Source organism: Lathamus discolor, chromosome 5 (assembly GCF_037157495.1).
Source record: "Lathamus discolor isolate bLatDis1 chromosome 5, bLatDis1.hap1, whole genome shotgun sequence".
NCBI classification, from domain to species: Eukaryota; Metazoa; Chordata; class Aves; order Psittaciformes; family Psittacidae; genus Lathamus; species Lathamus discolor.
Window position 1 is genome coordinate 107,164,984 of NC_088888.1, and position 21,205 is coordinate 107,186,188.

Here is a 21,205-nt window from a genome sequence, read left to right on the forward strand (position 1 = left end):
AGCCTCTTTTACCATAGAAAAAAGCACTATCCCAGGGCAGCCGTACTCTCATTTTATGATGGGATGCAATGAGCAAGAAGCCAAAACAAAGTGAAGTGGGATAGGGCCATCATGCCAGAGACTGCCCCTCCAAAGATCTGCACAGCCCATTTGCCTCATATGGTTCCACACAGGGTTTTTCACATGTATAAATTGAATTCCTTCTGGAGGGAAGACAAAAATGGTGAGAATTTAGGATCAATTTATCTGAAGAAAGTCCAAGTGCTAAATAGACAGGGACAGCAAGAAAAATAATACAGAACTACAGAAGGGAGAATGAGCACTGAAATGAACTGCATTTGAAAAACAGCGATGTACTGGGGATGGGCAGTGATGTAGACAGAGCAGAGCTGCATGCTCCTACATGGGTTACTGCCAGATAGAGGATTTGTATCTCATTAAACAAACCATGAACTTTGATAAATTATGGTTTATGTACTTGTATGCTTCTAAAGAGATTTAAGTCAGATTAACCTTAATATCAAAGTGCTGCTGGATTCAATCACATCTCTACTGAACTTCAGTGACTTACCTGAAGACTCCTAGGTCTACAATACCTGCCAAAAAATTTGAAAGAAGTCCTCTGCATACAAAAGAGATCAAGCAAAGAGCTGGAACAGATATTTTATTTATCAGTATATATGGAAAAAAACCCCAACAAACCCAAATAATGAATTCCCTTAATTCCCAGAAGTCATAGTTGTAGAGATAAAATTTTCTTGGGGGTACCTATATAAATAATCCTCAAATAGAACAAGCAGAGAATTAACTCAGAACTTTCTTAGAAAGCACAAAACACCAGGGCACAAGGCAGTGGAACCAAAGGTAAGTGCTGGCCATCCCTTGCTGATGATTACATTCTGTAAGCGATTAGTACAAGGCTGGCTGCGTTGTGTGACATTTCAGCATTACATAGATTGCTGCCTCTTCTCCAGGCACTTCTCAATATCATCCAATACTTGGACAGCAGCTTTCGGAATACGAGTCCCTGGACCAAACACATTGGTAACACCAGCTTCATACAGGAAGTCATAATCCTGTTCAGAAAGAAATTTAAGTGCTATAGTTAAGAGTGCAACAGAAAATTGGTAATTGATTTTAAAGTGGTATATGTTCTATCGTGTATGGTGGGCCTGAGAAAGCGTATGTGACAAGTACCAGAAAGAGGCAGCACAGCAGAAAGGGACATGGGAAAAAAATGGTAGTTCAGAGGTACGAAAACACTCCTGGGAAAGATTTTATTTGTTCAGAATCAGACTAATGTCAGATCCTTGGAAAACATTCAGAAGTCAACTGGATGTGACCCTGAATGTCCTAATCTAAATAAAATGCTAATTTTGAAAATACTGCAAAGGCTTGGGCCAGATGACTGCCAGTCATTTCTTGTAATTTGAGTTAGTCTGATTTTATGATTGTCCTGAAATTTCAAAAAGACCTGGGAAGCAGTTATGTATTCTCTCTCTACACGATACATTATTTTTCAACAACAGGTTAGTAGCATCCCATTGAGAGATACTGAACAAAACACCATTTTTCTGTTAGAAAAATACCACGAGTTCTGTTTGTTCAACTTAAAAGTCTGTCATTCCTGAACACTTACCTAAGTGGCTAGAAAAGGAAGAAGTCACAGAATCACAGAGTCACAGAATCCCAAGGGTTGGAAGGGACCTAAAAAGATCATCTAGTCCAACCCCCCTGCAAGAGCAGGGTAACCTACAGTACATCACACAGGAACTTGTCCAGGCGGGCCTTGAATATCTCCAGTGTAGGAGACTCCACAACCCCCCTGGGCAACCTGTTCCAGTGCTCTGTCACTCTTACAGTAAAGAAGTTCTTCCTGATGTTAACGTGGAACTTCCTATGTTCCAGTTTACACCCATTGCCCCTTGTCCTATCACTGGATATCACTGAAAAAAGCCTAGCTCCATCATCCTGACACCTACCCTTTACATATTTGTAAACATTGATGAGGTCACCCCTCAGTCTCCTCTTCTCCAAGCTAAAGAGACCCAGCTCCCTCAGCCTCTCCTCATAAGGGAGATGTTCCACTCCCTTAATCATCTTTGTGGCTCTGCGCTGGACTCCTTCAAGCAATTCCCTGTCCTTCTTGAACAGAGGGGCCCAGAACTGGACGCAGTCTGGGAAAAGAGTGTAACAGATTTATATGCAAAATCAGATTGAATCTCTCTAGACAGAAGATCACCCTAAAGGTGATTCAGGCAGGAAAATTGTTGATGAGCTAAGGAAAATTTTAAGGCAAAAGCAGGGAATCCAGAAAACAGTTCAACAGTTTAGGAGAAAGCAGAGGGAATGAGAAAGAGGCAACACTGAGGCCTGATGATGGGGAACATGAGGAGAGGCTAAATGGTGAATGTGATATGTAGCCTATAGGTGATGGGACTGTCTGGTGTCTTAGTCACCAGCTGTGACTCTTCCAAACTGTTACCAGAAGTCATAAAGTCTCTTAGGAGCTAGCGTTTAACAGTAACATGCAAGGTACTGGTAATCAGAAACAACGGAGCGTAAAGAACACCTCTCTCAGGCTACTGATTTCAGGACACAATATACCATCCAATGAATGCTGTAAGATAAACCAGAACATGATGTATAGAAAACCTGATCAGCAAGATCTGACAGCACTCTGCAACCACCTTGCAGATCTGTGCAGACCCTGGTGGTTGTACACAGTAGCCTTCAGTTCTGTAAATCCCATCTGACGTTAACAGAATATAGGAAATAGCTAAAAGCAGTGCAGACAGAAATAGACTCTCAGTCCTGATGGAAATGATGTTGACCCCTACCTGAGGTGGGATGACACCTCCACATATAACAAGAATGTCTGGGCGGTCAAGGGCATTGAGTTCTTTGATGAGTTCAGGCACAAGAGTTTTATGACCTGCTGCAAGTGTGCTCACACCGACACAGTGCACATCTGCATCAACTGCCTGCTGGGCCACTTCTCGAGGTGTCTGTATGGAAAGGGGATGACATGAGAAGTAATAGCTTGAGCCTTGCTGCTGAACAAGCATTAGAGTTACACTGGACACAGCTCAGTCATACCTGGAAGAGGGGACCGATGTCCACATCAAAACCAATGTCTGCAAATCCTGTAGCAATGACTTTAGCTCCTCTGTCATGGCCATCCTGACCCATCTTTGCAACAAGTATACGAGGCCTGCGCCCCTCACGATCCATGAACTTGTTAACTCTGATTGAAAATACATATTGTATCTTAGTAAGTCACTGAAAATCATTACAAGTATTTCCACAAATAAAAAAAGCACTGGCTTCAACTGTAGCATCATTTATATGCATCAGATAAAAAGATCTTCTAAGTCATGCTTCGTCTACGTAGTCTGCACACTATGTTAATTTTTATGTTATATGATTACTAATATGATTTCTTGTATTTAGTAGCCTCAATAATAAAATTGTTCTTTTTTAAAGAAAACCATTCCACTACTTTTCTGGTTTCCAATGGACAAAATTTAATGGTTTTATGGTTTTATTTCAGATTTAATGAGCTGAATAACAATTAACTAAAACACAATGCTTAGGTTTTACAGATAATTACAACCAATTATTTCAAAAGAACTCGTATGGCACACAGGCACATAAAGATGTGTCCTAGACATCATACTATGCATCATCATTCAACTGGTCACAACTCTGCCCAAAAAAGGATAACTGTATTCCTCATTCTGTGCACTCATTCCAGCACCTCCCTTCTTCTGGTTAGTAGCAGTTCATATTTCTGTTATATGAAGGTGACTCCATAACCACAGCACATATTAATCTTTCATCTTGCTGCTCATTATCCATGTACCACTACTTTGACTGGGACACTAAAACTACTATCTCAGAAATGACAGTTTTTATTGGTTTTGGTTCTTTATTAATATTCATAGAATTGTAGAATCACAGAATGGTTTGGGTTTGAAAGGACCTTAAGATCATCCAGTTCCAACACCCCTGGCACAGGCAGGGACACCTTCCACTAGACCACATCAACAAAGGGTCTTTCCAACCTGTTCTGAGCAATCTGTTGGGGGTTGGATGGATTTAGTGTGCCTTGAAATCATATGGTGACCTGGCCAGGATGATCACCCTTTGAATCCAGTAGCTTACTCAGGGGAAAAGAATGACTCTAGATAAAGCATTTATTAGCACAGACGTGAAAAGCCTCAGGAGGTGATTCCAGGACAGAAATATGCAGCATTTAAGAAGCAAAAAAGTAAGAACTTGCACAGCTTAAAAAGGAATTATGTCAGCAGAGCCTGAAGAAACTTCTGCTTGAGGATGTACAGGAGTTGGGCCTGCCTTCTCTATTCCTAAAGACTGCTGAGAAGATCGATGAAGTAGGTATCTGAATCATAGAATCCCAGAATGGCTTGGGTTAGAAATGGCCTTAGTGATCACCCAGTGAAAAATCCACCCCCCGTGCCACAGGCAGGGACACCTTCCACTAGACCAGGTTGCTCAAATCCCCAACCAACCTGTAATCTGTAAACGTATAATTAAAAATACTTAAAATAAATATTTAGAATAAAAAATGATGGTGACGTTCCCCAGCACAACTTGACTTGAAAAGTCAAGTCAGGCTAAACATCACTATTGTGAAGCCATCAAGAAATTCCCTTTCAAGAGAGCCTGTAAGTCTTTAATGTGTAAGTTGCAACACAGCAGGGATTTAGGAGCATCGATTCATACTACACCACCACCCACTACAGCAATTAAGTTTCTTTACCCAAGAGGACAGCAGCAAAGGCAGAAGGTAAAAAAAGGCACAAAAGGCAACTGTTTTCACACATGCTACCATCTTCTGATGTTTTTCCTCCCTTGTGGTATGAGTAAGTAACATGCAGAGACTGTAAGCTGGATGTGGACATCCAGACAGATTTTAGCCTTGTAATTTTAGGAACAGTGAGCTTACAGGGATAACTTATGGGCAGAACGAAACCAGGTTTTGTAACTATGAGGTGCTGGAAATATTTTAGAGATTACTATTATACAGTCTGTAAAGGAAGCAATTCAGTGTATGGGGATTTCAGGCAATGTTTTTCAGCTTCTTAATCCTGTGGCTGCATAGTATATTTGAACAAAATTCTCATAACATCACCCCAGTGGATTTTGTTTTCCAGCAAATACAAGTTCAATTAAGTTTTGACTATTATTGCACTTAGTTCTTATTCTGCTGATAGTCATGGGAGCACCTACTGAGGTGTCATTCAGGTTTGGAAAATGCTTTTTTAGGTCACAACGAGTAGCATATGTATCTCAAGGATTAAATGTGAGGCTGTGTTTAGCTACACAGGAAGCCATTCTCACCTCTTGATGGCATGAAGAATTTCATCACTCTCTCCAAACTCCTGGCGATAAGCTCCGCTCACCATTCGGTCACTGGCTTTATGCTCCCCAAACACCTTCTTCATTGCATCTGTTATTTCTCCAACAGTGCACCTAAGAGAGAGGAACAAAGTATTAATGCTACCAAGAGCCTTATATGAAAACAGAATACAGATACACAATGGCAGTGGCCCAACAACTGGCCGTGCTTGCAGAACAAATTCATTTGTACTCGTTTCCCCTTTAGTGCTACAACTCTGAACATCTGACTCACACCACTGTCATCCATTAATAGAACATGCAAGAGAATTTTTAAGGAAATACTGTTGCTGATGTGAGAAGTGACAAAGCAACAGGGACCACTGCATGGCAACATATTTCAAGAAATTAAAGTTTTCTCAAATGAGAATTTTTTGGGGGCTCAGACTACAAGAGCTTGCATACTATAAATTCAAAATATAAATCAAAACATAAACATACAGAAAAGCCTGACAAGTAACTTTTTAACTGGAATTTGTTTTCTTTTCCCTTGATGTTTAAATTTTAGTATTTATTTTTCTTGTCCTCTACTCTTGACATAGCTCCTTTATCCACTGAGCTGTAGAAGCATTTGGGAAATCCATTTACATGCAAGTTACAAGCTGGAAACACTGTGCATGTTCAAAGTCATACATATTTTGCTGCTGTAGCACAAGTGCTAGAAGCAAATCAGGCTGTGATCTATCCGAATAGATTCCACCTGTCTGTGTAAAAGCTATAGTGCAGATTTTACCAAAGTAAACAATGCTGTGCTCTATTTACGGTTGAGCCTGCAACCAAATACTTGATGGAGGGAACCTTCTTAGAAGGGAAAAACAACTTGTGTGGAGAAAGAGCAGTTCAATCGGTAGCTCAAACACAGCAAGCTTCTGGTATGAAATTAACTGGGATTTGGTACTGAGTAAGGCTTTGGAAGGTATGTTACTGAGCTTCTGTTGAAATCTGTCATAAAAATATTTCAGTTTATACTTGAACAGAAAAGGATTAAAGAATTTGTATATATAAAAGAAATGAATGCAACTTGTTGCAAACTTTGTCAAAGGAAAGGAAAACTACTACTCGTACAAAGCACTTTTAAAAGTACGCTTACAAATACAGAAAATAAACCCCATTCAGCTACAGCTAAGCATATTTCAAACCCCTGGAATTCACATTTTCTCCTGTCATATTGCATTTAAATATAAGGTACTGTGAGGCAAAATTAGGTTAAGCATCCTCTGAAGCTTTTAAATGAAATGCTCAAGGGATGTTTGGATAACATGCAACTTTTTGTCCGCATACTTTTAGAAAGGGATGGTGAAAGAATTGTACTTGGTTCTCCTTCTGCCATTTGCAGTGTCAGTAGCTATTATCTGATTCCTACCTCATGCAACCTGCCATACATCCATTGTAACAGAAGACATATTTCTGCTGTATTAACTGAATCTTTCAGTAAAATTCAGAGTTATTCTACTTCCTGTGACCCACTCCAGCTAATTTGCTCTTTTGCTAGCTCATGTGTTTTTATACTCAGCAACCTTAACCATAGTTATAAACTGTAACTACGCTAATGTAAAATGGCAGAAACCCTATCATGAATATATATGCAAGATCTGTGTAATGCATATGCCTGAAGCCAATCTCCTATCTCTAGGTGCCACTCTTCACAGTTGGCCTGCTTTGTGTCATGCTGGAATACACTTTTTTAACTCACACTACTGACACTGTCTTGGCCACTTTTTGTTATTTCCCCTCCCCCGGGCTTTCTAGAATTACATTTTTAACATTCTCTGCTTTTATCCATTTTCTTCCCCAGAGCACTGAGTTCATATCTGGATTTATGAGGATCACAGTCCAGAAAAGCAGTTAAGGCAAAGTAATACCAAATGTATAGTTCTGTACGGCTGTATCTGAATGTGACTTAGTCCGATACTCTCTTTTAACTTATCTGTTAACAATAATTCAAAAAGCATTAGTTATAAAGCAACCTGTCCATGACTGCATCAGAACCCACTGACATTGCTACGCAGTACACTTTATTTTTACAGCACCTGTATGATCTCAGACAGCTTAGCCAGTGTTACCTGCATTACAGCAGTTCTCAGACCTTACTGATCATCAGTTTTTGTTTGCCAGGACATCTAAATACTCATACTAATATTACTGTTCTCTGATATTACTAATAAGAAATTGAAAAGTAAAACTGCGTGCTAGATTAACTGACTTGGCCAATTCAAGAGCAAGTTTGCAGCAGACTTTGAAATAGTATCTATAAATACTGACTCCCTCTCAGAGTGCAAGACATCACAGACTGCAGCCTCATATAGATCCAGCCCATGCACAGACAGTGACAACTTACTCCTCTGTAAACCCTGGCAGTTTGCTGAAGGGCTTACAGTGGCATAACCCATGTCTTTTCTTCTAGAGAAAACTATAATCTTAGATATATCTTTCTTCTACTCTTTTGCAGAAGCAGCATCTAAGTTTAACTTCAGTGCTAAATTAAAGTGCAGCACACACGTGTAGATGTGGCGTGCTTTTCTGTTCTTACTATCTGAAAGTGTAAATGAAAGTTTCATGTAAGAAATAAAAAAGAAATGGTTTGGACTACCAATTTTATTGAAGAATAATCTGGTGGCTGGGATAAAGCTTTTTCTGTGTAACACACAAAAATGAAATACATTTATTTCCTCTATAAATACTGCTTCTGAAATCCCTGTCTTTTGGAATACAGCCTCTTTTCTTAACAGGAGAAGAAAAGCATACTTCTAATGACAATTACAGTCTTCTTTAATCAGCTAGCCACAACATTAGACCAGTTCATTACAATAAACCTCCTCCCACTTCCGTTTATCTTTACAGCAAAACTCTGTTCTGGAGATAACTGTTTTCATCTCACTATTATAAAACTTAAGTAGCATTATCAATAATTCTGTTAAAACAGGGCACCTCTCTAAGAAGCCTGTTCCAGTGTTTGACCACCCTTTCAGTAAAGAAATGCTTCCTAATATTCTGTCTAAACCTCCTCTGAGCAGCTTTGAACCATTCCCACATATCCTACCACTGGATACCAGGGAGAAGAACTCAGCACCTTCCTCTGTAAGCTTCTTCAGGAAGCTGTAGAGAGCAACGATGCCATCCCTCAGCATCCTCTTCTCATGACCAGACAAGCTCAAATTCCTGAACTGCTCCTCATAGGACATTCCTTCCAGCCCTTTCACCAGCTTTGTTGCCCTTCTCTAGAAGCATTCAAGGACCTTCACATCCTTCTTAAATTGTGGGGCCCACAACTACACACAGTGCTAAAGGAGAGGCTGCAGCAATGCTGAATGCAGCGGGATGATCACCTCTTTTGACTGACTGGCAATACATCCCAGGATGACATTTGCCCTCTTGGCTGCCCAGGCACACTGCTGACTCACACTCAGCCTGCTGCTGACCAGCACCCCCAGACCCCTTTCTGCTGGTTGCTCTCAGTTATGTTTTCATAGCACCTTTTGTCTACCTGTTAACAGGTAATCTGCAGCCTAACCTGGGGTTTTAAGTAAAATTAAAATTTTAAAGTGGAGACCGAAAGACAGCTATATTCTCTGTTTTGTGTTTTATCAGTCTATAACCCCTACAAAATGTGGCAAGGGCAGTGTATTTGTACGTAAATAGTAATCTGCACTTCATGAACTTCTGCACTGCTCATAATTACTGCTGACCAACCATGCTATATCAGAGCCCTCAAGTGCTCAGAGATTCCCTGTGCTTCCTCAAACTTAGTTAATTGAAGAATGGACAGACAGGATCTATTCTAGAGACCAACACTGAAGTAGGAAAGAAAAGTCTTAAAAGCACCTTAGGTGAAGAAAGTGAATGTTCCACTGGACTCCAAAGGATGCCTCACTGCTCTACTCAAGAGTATCTTTTACGTGTTTGCCTGACTAACCAAACTTATTTCTCCTTCACTCAAAAAACGTTTTCACACAAATTCATGGTGCAATGAAGGATAAAGCAACAGACCATGAGAAGATTGTGAATATCCATTTTCACATCTCAGACACTTCTTAAGCTCCCTGACCTGTGAAATAGCAGGGTGATAGAGAAACCTAGTTATGTTCTGAAACTGGCAAGAATCTGAGTTGCAAACAACACAATGTGTATGAACAAGGAATGTGTATGAACATCGTTAAGATTCTTTGTATCCATATTGTTCTTTGTAAGAAATTAAAGCATAGCCTTATAAGACTGTAAAATGTAATAGTTTATCTTACAATGTCAAACTGCAGTCATCTTTTACTTCCACCTCTGAAGAAAAACCCAAAACATCTCAAGACACCAAATGCACTGACACCATACCGAAGAACAACTAAAAGGTGAAAATGAACCATCAATTTTTAAACATCAGTTGAATATTCATCCCCACTCTCAATACCTTGAACGTGCTGCTTCCACTGCAAGGGCAAGTAAGTTGCCTTCTCCAGTTGCAGCACACTGTGTTAGAGCAGCGAGACATTGCTGGGCTGCTGCTTCATCTCTACTAGCCTTCACCTAACATGGAAGAGAAAAATATTAACTTAAACTACAAAGTGAGCTGACTTCAAATATTAATTCTAGATGCATCCAATTGTCAATTGTACATATATGCTATTTATGTATCAGTAAGATTCAAAGTAAAAAGGTGTCTCAGACTTTAAAATGTGTACAAGTCCATAAAATAACTCTAAAACAATTTTATCCATGTTCTTACTAATTATGAAAGTGGAAGTTGATTTCTGCTTCCATAACCCTGCCCCTTAATAGCACTTGACAAGATGCAATAAATAGTCTGAGTGATTAAGTAATGGTAGATTTTTTAAAGCAAAACATTGCATAACTAGTTTTTATCTTATTTTCAGAAAACATAAAGTTCCTTATTTTGAAAGGTTAGACAAATTCACAAGACTATCTGAAATACAATGATTAAAATGAAATGAATGTAACAAAACCATTTTTGTTTGGAATGATAATACTGTATTTCTTGGGATTTTCCATCAGCCTCCAGTGAAGCTGAACAGAAATGCAGCTTTTCTGCTGAAGACTAGAGCATATTCCCAGGAATTTGAGTGTCAAGTTTCTGGCAAGCCACCTTTATTCAAGTTCTATCTGCAATTACAAGAACTTCCGTTTTTAAGAAAGTTTTTCCCACCTTATTAATCTTCTCGATCTGCTTGCTACGGACTGAAGTATTATCAATAGCCAGAACTTCGACTGCCTCCTCTTTTTCTAGCTGATGCTTGTTTACTCCAACAATTACTTCAGACCCTATTTCCAGTGGAAACACCAGAAACTCAGAACAGATTTACAAATTACTATGAAAAAGACACAATATTAATAGGATAAGAAAATTTTGAGCACTATAATGCAGTGCTTTGCTTTATAAATACACACACTTCAAATACATAAAATTTGTTCTACAGGAAAGACTTAAGTCTGTATTTTCTATATTTTATGACAGTATGAGATGCATGAACTTGGCAAATACTGGGCCCAAAGAAAAGATTTGAACTAAACTGATATTTATCTTACAAACTGATTTTGTAATGAGTTACCAATATACATTAGCTATTGTTCTCTTTTTCAGTTTACATGACTGAATCTTACAGAATTAAGCAGAAGTGCTCATCTCCAGGACTTTGCTGCATTTATTTTTCTGATTTACCAGAGAAATAAGAAAGTAAAGTTCCTACCTAAAACTACTGCATGTAAATAAAAATTAATTTGTCACGTTGGAAATCTGTGTTTCAGCTTTCAGCCAGTATGGACTTAACCATTTTTATTTGCAGTGCCTGATAACATTAAATTACATATATATTGTTCGGTTGATACGCTGGAGGGAAGGAATGGCATTCAGAGGGACCTTGACATGCTTGTGAGGTGGGCTGATGCCAACCTTATGAAGTTCAACCATGACAAGTGCAAGGTCCTACACCTGGGTCAGAGCAATCCCAGGCACAGCTACAGGTTGGGCAGAGAAGAGATTCAGAACAGCCCTGCGGAGAAGGACTTGGGGGTATTGGTCAATGAGAAACTTAACATGAGCTGGCAGTGTACGCCTGCAGCCTAGAAAGCCAACCCTATCCTGGACCACACCAGAAGGAGTGTGACCAGCAGGTCCAAGCAGGTGATCCTGCCCCTCTACTCTGCTCTCGTGAGACCTCACTTGGAGTACTGTGTGCAGTTCTGGTGTCCTCGACATAAAAAAGACATGGAACTGTCGGAACAAGTCCAGAGAAGGGCCATGAGGATGATCAGGGGACTGGAGCACCTCCCATATGAAGACAGGCTGAGAAAGCTGGGGCTGTTCAGCCTGGAGAAGAGAAGGCTGCATGAAGACCTCATAGCAGCCTTCCAGTATCTGAAGGGGGCCTGTAGGGATCCTGGGGAGGGACTCTTCATTAGGGACTGTAGTGATAGGATAAGGGGTAATGGGTTAAAACTTGGGGGGGTTAAACAGGGGAAGTTTAGACTGGATATAAGGAGGAAGTTCTTTCCTGTTAGGGTGGTGAGGCACTGGAATGGGTTGCCCAAGGAAGTTGCGAATTCTCCATCCCTGGCCGTGTTCAAGGCCAGGCTGGACAGAGCCTTGGGTGGGATGGTTTAGTGTGAGGTGTCCCTGCCCATGGCAGGGGGGCTGGAACTAGATGATCTTAAGGTCCTTTCCAACCCTAACTATTCTATGATTCTATGATCACAAAGAAAGAGCTATAATCATACTCATCTGATATGACTGGTTTTTGGGTTTTTTTTTTCCCCCAGTCTTCAGGGAAAATGGGCAGTTCTCAAGCAAAACCAGGAATTTGGCCAGATATATTCCATATTGCCATCTGCTGGCACTCATGCTTTTAAATTCAGGAATCACAGTTTAAAGATACTATCAGAAATAAAATATTAGGTACTGAAGGCCCAAAATACTCCTTCAAAACGGTCTTTCTAGTGCTTTGTCTAATCTAGTGTTAAACACATCAAGCAGGACTATTTTCATACTGGTACTGTATTTCATACATACTGCTATCTCTTTTCCAAGACTTTCACTGTCCTAAAACTATTATCATTTTATCTCTCAAAATCTGCTACTCCTAAACTAAGAAGAAAAAAACCCAATGAAAATGTGCATAAAAGCCTTTTATACAAGGTATTCTATTGGTAGATTTCCTTTCTTTCATCTCCCTGCTTCCTACCAGAATCAATCCTGGCTTGTTTTCGGGCTGCACACTCTTCAATACGAAGTTTGGGAATTCCCTCGGCAACAGCTTTAGCCATTCCACCCATTTCTTCTATCTCCTCAACAAGCTGAGAAATAAAGAGGATTGAGAAAGTGAATAGCAGAAAGGTTCCTCAGAAAACAAGCTTTGGCACTGGTGTTATCATTCAAATCTATGTTATACCTATATATACAGTCTTGTGCTCTAAAAGTGTGCTTCCTATCTCCACATTTCTGACTAGAGATTTTGATATAAATTAAGAGACATCTCAAACAAAAGAACATTCCTATTACCAAAACTCCATGAATTTGTTAACTTCTAATAGAAGCGTCCCTCTCTCAAAATATAGTGTATTTTTGTAAAGTTCATTTACAAAGAAATCACTGACGCATAAGTGTAAAATAATTCCCTTGTTAGAAGTTACCAACATTATCAGACAGTCCCTTAAGAGACATTTCTGAAAACTCCTATACCAATTTTCCTACAACACATGAAAGGCTATGCAAACTGACCTTTAAAGCAGCTTCATAGACATCATTGGTGAGGCACTCCATAAGGTAAGATCCCCCCCAGGGGTCTGCCACTTTAGGAATACCTGACTCCTCTTGAATTATGATCTGTGTGTTCCGAGCAATGCGAGCACTCTTCACCGTAGGCAAACCCAAGGCTTCATCATAGGAATTTGTATGCAGAGACTGTGTACCTCCAAACACCGCAGCCATTGCTTCAATTGTAGTACGGATAACATTGTTAAAGGGATCCTGGAATGAAAAGAAGAACTCTGAAGCTCAATGGTTCTGCCAGAGGGCTGAAGATTAGTCACACATGTACTACACTGCAATGAAATGAACACAAGATTCCCCGTTGAAACACTGTAATCATAACAAAAGCTGAAAAAGAACAGTCAATAATTAGCATTCAAACTGATCTATTACTTATCAGTATCTCAGACAGGGAGATTAATCCAGAAAGAAAGCCAAAATTATCAGTGTATAAGCAAACTGGTAATGATAACACAGCAAGGCCTAACTTATATTTAGTAGTATTTTGAAGAACTTCATGAATCCAGGTTGGAGAGGATGGAACAGGAAATCCCGAAGTCCTCCATCCTCAGATCCAGAATTCTTGGAGTAGTGAATAGCACATCTGCCAGACAGGTTACTAGTCAAGATCCCTTTTGGAACTAAATGTACTTAGTATTTGCATAATGGCAGCACTACATAAAGACAGGAATTACAGCTGAAATTTGCTGGTGCTATAAAACTGAAAGATATCTGCAGGAGAATTGGGATATTAACCAAAAAAAAGGATAATCTGAAGCACAAGGTATAGAAACAGTCAGTATTACAGAATATAATCTCAGACTTTAGGTGAAAATTTTTATCTGTTTTTTTCAGACATTTAGAGAGTCGAGTTGGATATATGTGTCTTTAAAGTCAAAGAGCAGTTATCATGATTTAGATTCAATACAAGGAAGAATTTCATTATTCTGAGGGTTGTGAGGCCCTGGCACAGGTTGCCCAGAGAAGCTGTGGCTGCCCCATCCCTGGCAGTGTTCAAGGCCAGACTGGAAAGGGCCTTGAGCAACCTGGTCTAGAGGAAGGTGTCCCTGCCCATGGTAGGGGAGTTAGAACTAGACGAGCTTTAAGGTTTCTTTCAACCCAAACCATTCTATGATTCTATGATCTCCAGGGGGTCACTTATATTCTGAGATAGAGTGAAGAATCACACAATGCAGCTGCCTGTCTAATTTAATGTGATTATTAAGGGAACTTAACAGTAGCTCAGACTGCATAACTCATTCTTAACATGCTTGTTAACATACTGGAATCTTTTTGTGAATACAATTTCAAGACTCCAGTTTCTGCCTTTCACTTGAGCACTACAAGGTAGTCCAGAATACTGAAGTATTTTGGGAAGCAGCAGTTTGGGAAGCAATGCTGCTGGAACTCAACAAGACTTACATTTTACATAAGCAAAAAGATGTATCCAGTGCTAGTGTGTGCATTTGTCAGGGTAAGACAGGGTGTCTCCTTCAGAAAGCTGCACCTTTAAGAGTAAAATCAGCAGCCCCCTAAAATCAGATACACACCATGAAAACATATTTAAATGAGGAAGTTGATGACAGTCCAGTTTCTAACCTGCTCAGTGAGTGACCAGCCCGAAGTTTGACAGTGAGCTCTCAGCAGAAGAGATTTGGGATCCTTTGGCTTAAACATTTTCTCTACCAAGTAAGCCCACAGCCGCCTCCCAGCTCTCATCTTAGCTATTTCCATGTAGAAATTCATGCCAATTCCCCAAAAGAAGGAAAGCCTGTAATAACAGTATATAAACAGCATAAAACATTAAACCATTATACTAACTCTGTTTCAGTAAAGGAGAAGCCCTACAACAAGGTCACTGATTAATTTACTTTTACAGCAATAACCCAGACATATGATGATGTTCCTGGACATTGACGGCAGCTGATACAGAATGATATGATATACAGAATGATAATTGGACTTATCTTCCAAACAAAGTGACTGCAAGCACACTGTCAGTGACAATGGTCCCTGGAACTGCCAAACTGTCCCCAAGAACTGTTTTAGGGAAGCCCTAGGGGTGTTCCACCACGTCATGGATACAGACAGTTAACACCCCAGTGCCAGGTGTGCCTCGTGGTCACAATCTACTAGCGTAGTTATGCGCACAAACTACTTATAATAAGAATACATCACATATTATAAGCATGTTTTCATCCTTTTACTGAAGATTATAATCAAAATACAAACAGTTCAATATTGGCAAGCATATCAGGGAACAGACAGATTGATCTCTTTTCTACTTATAGCTTCTATGATATATAAATGTAGACATGACAGTTAAAGCTAGTAAACCCCATTATACTAAAGATGCCTTTTTAACAGTGAATTAGCTATTGAAACAATTTGCCAAAGGCTCTTACAGATTCTCCATAACTAGAAAATCTAAAAATAAGGCTGTACCTTTTTTCTGAATGATTCACTTGGATTTTACCAGTGATGCTGCAAATAGGTTAATTCAACTGACTCCTTTAGCTTGAATGTGCAAGAGGCTATGTGAATCATGTATTTTGTTTTTTAGACTCACTGTATAGTTAGGGAATCTGTAAATCAGCCAGATCACAGAAACTGCTTCTGCTTTGTTTGGCAGTAGCTATACAAAAATACAATATCCTGCTTAAAAATTTTATCTTTAGAAATTTGCAACAGTAAATTGAACTACCTGAACTTCCCTTTGTTAAGCATTTTCCCCAAATGTTTCAAAATACTACTACAAAAAAAAAAAATAAATAGCACTACAGCCTAAAAGAATTACAAGAGCTCTTGCTGCAATCTGCAGTCCTAAAGCTACAACTGTATTTGATACATCAGCTTAGAGATCCTTTTCTGATCAGAGAATAATTATTGCAACAGACCTTGACAATGCTTGGGTTTGTGAGCGTGCTTTATTCAGTTTATTAGTGTAGACATAGTCTAAGTGTCTTTTGGACCAGACATATTTTCCTACCACTGAAACTGTGTAACAAAACCAAAGCAAAACCTATCTGCAATGGGAGCATTGTCAATATTGTTTTAATGTGTAAAAATACTGAACTTGATATTTAACTCTTTTACATTCTCTTACACTTTTGGTAAAACTAGAAGTTTTAAACAAAACTGAGTTTTATACTTAGAAATTTCTTTATCTCACCTTGGTGCAAATTCATCAATGGTAAGGCCAGCTTTAAGTCCAGTTCTGCAATACTCCAAGCCATCTGCTATAGTATAAGCTAATTCCAGAATAGCGTCAGCTCCTGCCTCTTGCATGTGGTACCCACTGATTGAAATGGAATTAAATTTTGGCATATGCTGCAAAAATAAAATACATCAGGGTACAACAGCAGAAGGGAGGATCAGATAACTGTTCTATCAACATTCATGAAGAATACATTCTTTGTAGACTGAATACAACTCATCTCTATTAAGCAGTGTTTGCAGATGTTTACTTCACATGCTTAAACTATCACCTGCCATGGTATCTTTCTCAATTACAAGCTGTGTGCCACTTCTTCAGTGAAAATGCCACTAAGAAAACTACTGGTAGTACTGAGCTTCCAGTCATCAGTTCAGAACTTCATCCCTTTCATTAGCTCCTTCTCACGTTTAATTTTGCAGCAGAAGTCCTTCAAGATTTCTTCCCTCTTTGCTCCTGATTAAAGCTGTATTCTTAACCATGGGCAAAGAACAGCCTGCTTGTTCCTTGTCTACAAGCTTCCTGACATCCTTTCAGGCTTAGGTTCATCTTAATCTGACTTTTAGTTGGACTGACTTAAAAAACCTTTAAATTTATGCTGTAAGTGATTTGGGATCTTAACTTCTCCTGGCGCTTTCTACAATCACATCATTCATCACTATGACAGGTCTTTCCATCTTCTGCTTTGCCCTCCAAAGTGCCTCATGAATAGTTAACTAGATGTAATAACAGAAGTAAATACATTTAAACAAGGAATACCTTTGAGGTGTACTGGAAGATGTCAGCAATAATCCTCATTGATGGTTCTGGGGGGAAAATGTAGGTATTTCGGACCATGAACTCCTTCAAGATGTCATTTTGGATTGTCCCTGTCAGTTTGGCCTGAGGCACTCCCTGTTCTTCTCCAGTTACAATGAATGTTGCCAATATGGGTATGACTGCCCCATTCATTGTCATAGAAACTGACATTTTCTCTAAAGGAATTCCATCAAAAAGGATTTTGGTGTCTTCCACTGTATCAATGGCAACTCCAGCCATCCCAACGTCCCCTCGAACTCGTGGATTGTCTGAATCATAACCACGGTGGGTGGCTAGATCAAAAGCGACAGATAATCCCTGCTGGCCAGCTGAATGAAAAAGCAAAAAAAACCCAGAGAGATATTTAGCAGTGTTGAACAGACTTGTATTAGAACTGGATCTACATTCGTTAATTTTATTTTACATGATCCAGGCTTGGATGAGAAACCAATTTTTGATGTTAAACACTGTTTCCTCCCCAAACATGTCCAAGGTCTTCTAGTCTTAAACTTTAAATGAAAAAGCTTTTAATTGAGAAAAAAAAAACAAAACCAAACCCGTAGCCCTTCTGACTCAGTCACACAATCAGTTTACCATGCTTAGCAGACTGATTAATACAGTTTAGCCACAATTTGCAAATGTGCATAGACAGACAATATCAGGGTTTATATACAGCAATTCCACTTATTTTAGCTGGAAACAAAAGCATGATAAATGACTTCACATTACCATTTTTATCACAAATTAAACACATGCACAAATTGCTATCTTGCCTCCAGTGACAAATGTTGTTTATTTGTAAAGCAAAGTGATACATTACTAAATCTGCAGTAGGAGAAAATTACTCATAAAGCAGGGAATAGGATACTTAGAGCTCTTGGCAGATTTGTTGCTGCAACCTGGAAGCAGTACCCCAAACTCCGCTATTCCCAAGCATTCACCCTCTGCCCAGCACTGCTGTTACTGAAGTAACTGTATCTACTGCATTTGCAAATTCCCTTCTTAACACCAGGAAAGCTCTGGTCAGATACCAGCCATCATTCAAGGCCACGTTGGACAGCACCTTGGGTGGCATGGTTTAGTGTGAGGTGTCCCTGCCCATGGCAGGAGGGGGTGGAATTAGATGATCTTAAGGTCATTTTCAACCCTAACTATTCTATGATTCTGTCATCCCTGATCTGAAAAGCTAAGTGTTAGTTCTGAAGCAGAATGACATAAACGTAAATGTCTGCCTAGTTTCAAGCAATAGAAATTTCAGCAGTTATCATAAGTAATAATTAATTCTTTTTCAGCATTTCTCCAATTAGAGATTTTAACTGAATTATTACAAATGCTTTACAAACAACAGGGTTATATTCAGAATCTATGCTAAATAATTCAATATTAATACAACCATTAACACAGTAAGATAAAATTACAACATCACAGTTTCAAAACTCAAATAAACATGGCAGCAAACATACTTGATTAACTGAGCTGTGCCAACAGCTAACTCAAGCATTAGCACTTCTGCTTCAGCAGCAGCGCTCAGCAGGAAGACCAAGTATATCCAGAACAATCTATTTAAATGTTTGCTTGTAAACCTCTAATACCCTGTATTTATAACTTCTTAATCTACTGTTTTATAAATTGAATCAATAATACTTCCAAGGATACTAAAGCAGCTAGTATCGCTTCATATTAGCTAACCATGACTATCACAGGAGGTAAATACCCACAAACACCACCACCCCCCAACCAGTTATGTTTTAAGTAGGAAGGCCAGTATAGTGGGAAATAAAAAGTGCCACAGATGAATTCTTATAAGTAATATGTATTTATGAGTTAATTTAAAATTTATAAGAAACCCAAAATGTCAGAATGCACTAATACCAAAAGTTCAGCCAAGTGACGAAGTTCTACATCGTTTTCTGCTGCAGTCTTCTCTCACAATCACATATTAAGCATGAAGTGCTCCATAATCTCTGCTGGTTGGACCCCTGAATGCAGCCAAATTATGACTCTCTAGGTGTTCAGGCAGAAAAACTGAAAATAGCATTTAACACATTAATTTTTCTACCTGAATAGCAAAATGGAGCAAAAGCAGTTTCAGAAATGATCCAGTTTACCAGTAATAAAGAAAAAGAGTGCCATTGGGAAGATCCTATCAGAAAGCAAAAGTCACAAGGCGGAATAATTACATTCACCATGTAATTCACCACATGAATGATCCTCACTGTTCTGCAAGGCAGTGTGGTTTCCCAAAGTAGCCGTATTACCTTTAATGTTGTCTTTGTAGAACTTGTTGCTCTCCTCCACTGTACTGAAGCCAGCATATTGGCGAATAGTCCATGGCCTGTATGTGTACATGGTTGGGTAAGGTCCTCTAGTGTAAGGTTTCATCCCTGGGAGCTCCTCAGGTAGGTCTTCTGTGTCCCTTTTGGAGTATAAAGGCTTGATGTCGATCCCCTCTGGGGTGCGCCAAATTAAATCCTTTGGATTCTTGCCTTTCAGCTGCTTTTCAGCAAGGGCAGCCCACTCAGGGTGCAGCGGCTGCCTGTGCAGTGAGCGCCACATGAGCTGGCAGGCTGGAAGCTGTTCCAGGTGTGTGCACTGGTGGGGCCACAGGCGCAGTAGGGCATCTTTGGCTCTTAGCATGGCTGTCCCACTGGCTGGTTAGTAGGGGGCAAGCTGAAGAAAATAAAAACACGTATTTTGCATTATCATATAAACCCAATATGTGAGAAGTGAGCATGGAAAGGTCCAGCAGTTTGCTAAAGCCAAAACAATTACTCAAGAAAAACTAATTATTTAATTATACACATGATAGATATCCTCCCCCCTTGCCTTTCAACCAGACAATGTATAAACTGAGTTCAGGAAAACTCCTACATTTTGCTCTTGCTACAAACACATATAAAACTTATTTTTGTCCCTAAGCAACACCATCATTAATCAGTCACTGAAAAAATCAGTGTCAGGCATGAAGGTAGCATGCTCAGCTACCTGCTTACCTTGCCATCTCTCTCATCTATGAATTCCTTAATGGCAAAGAGGGACCCCCATAGAGGCATTCTGAAGGAAGTGGACTGTCAAAAAATTGCTGACAATCGAACGCATTGGGAAAGGGAGCTTGGGCTGAATGGAAATCAGAGATATACTCAGAAAAACAAAGGTGGCATGCAAGAACACAGGGATGATGCAAGCTGCAGAGCTCATCCCACCATGCATGAGACTGATGTGGGGATAAGTAACTCTGGAATGCTGTAAATTCTTCAGCTTCTGCTCTGTGTATCCTATCAATGCACTTCCTTCACAAGCCAAAAACTTTACAGTTTGGCTCCAAGGTCGTCTCCACCTCATATCCTTCAGAACTCCCTCAAAACACACACTTTCCTGACACCTTTATGATGCTTTATGGTGCTGCAGCAACATGCTCCATGCAAGTGCTTTAATAATATATATGCCACGTGTGCTTTACATATAATTTGATAAGCACGAAGATGCACTAGAGTTCCCCGCAGAGACGTGATCCTGCAGCAAGGATGGAAGACAATCTCTGCCTCCACTGCTGCACGGGTCCCAGCGCGCTTCCCCCGGCCACGCACCCCGAAGGAACCATAAAGCTTCTCTGTCACCTTCCTACAAACCTCCCCCTCCAGCCCCCATACCACTGCACCCACACCCGGAGGGGAAACAGGGACTAGAAAGCACCGTTCATCCGCCCCTCAGCGCCGGGCCTGGCCACCCCATAACCGCCCTGAGAGGCCCAGCGTCTGTGCATGCCCAGCGCCCCCCGCCGCTACAGCCCGCCCTCAACACGCCCCCATGGCGGCCAATGGGACGGGAGGTCGGGTGCGGGCTCTGCCCCGGAGGGTCGCGGCGCTGCCCGCCAGCGGGACGGAGGCAGAGGGACGAGCTACAGAACCACCACAGCCCCCCGACACGGCTACCCTCCGCTACCTGCTCTCCGCCCCTCAGCTGGCACCCGACCCCCCGCGCAGCACCGCGCTTGCGCGTTGGGCGGCAAGGCGCGTGCG

At 40.3% G+C, this 21,205-nt stretch overlaps 1 protein-coding gene across 3 annotated transcripts; it reads right to left on the reverse strand.

Annotated features, from left to right (window-relative positions):
- Positions 1 to 638: 638 nt before the first annotated feature.
- MMUT (methylmalonyl-CoA mutase) lies at positions 639 to 21,203 on the reverse strand. Of its 3 annotated transcripts, none has more exons than XM_065681821.1 (13): positions 21,129 to 21,203; positions 19,445 to 19,856; positions 17,148 to 17,515; positions 16,347 to 16,504; positions 14,774 to 14,945; positions 13,145 to 13,393; positions 12,609 to 12,720; positions 10,577 to 10,692; positions 9,824 to 9,939; positions 5,368 to 5,499; positions 3,100 to 3,247; positions 2,841 to 3,008; positions 639 to 1,076 (listed from the first exon to the last, which is right to left on the reverse strand). In XM_065681821.1, exons 2-13 carry the CDS (start codon positions 19,821 to 19,823, stop codon positions 948 to 950), a joined length of 2,247 nt encoding a protein of 748 aa, XP_065537893.1. In that variant the 5' UTR covers positions 19,824 to 19,856; positions 21,129 to 21,203; the 3' UTR covers positions 639 to 947. The 3 variants fall into 3 exon arrangements, with proteins under 3 accessions (XP_065537893.1, XP_065537896.1, XP_065537894.1); XM_065681824.1 differs by lacking the exon at positions 21,129 to 21,203 and adding an exon at positions 20,880 to 21,054; XM_065681822.1 differs by lacking the exon at positions 21,129 to 21,203 and adding an exon at positions 20,180 to 20,796.
- Positions 21,204 to 21,205: the final 2 nt, after the last annotated feature.

Coding starts and splice junctions, on each gene's coding strand:
- MMUT (XM_065681821.1), bottom strand. CDS start 19,823: ATGCTAAGAGCCAAAGATGCCCTACTGCGCCTGTGGCCCCACCAGTGC. Junction 13,394..14,773: donor GCTGGTCACTCACTGAGCAG/GTTAGAAACTGG, acceptor TTTTCATTCCAG/GATCCCTTTAACAATGTTAT. Junction 1,077..2,840: donor GAGGTGTCATCCCACCTCAG/GTAGGGGTCAAC, acceptor CTTTCTGAACAG/GATTATGACTTCCTGTATGA.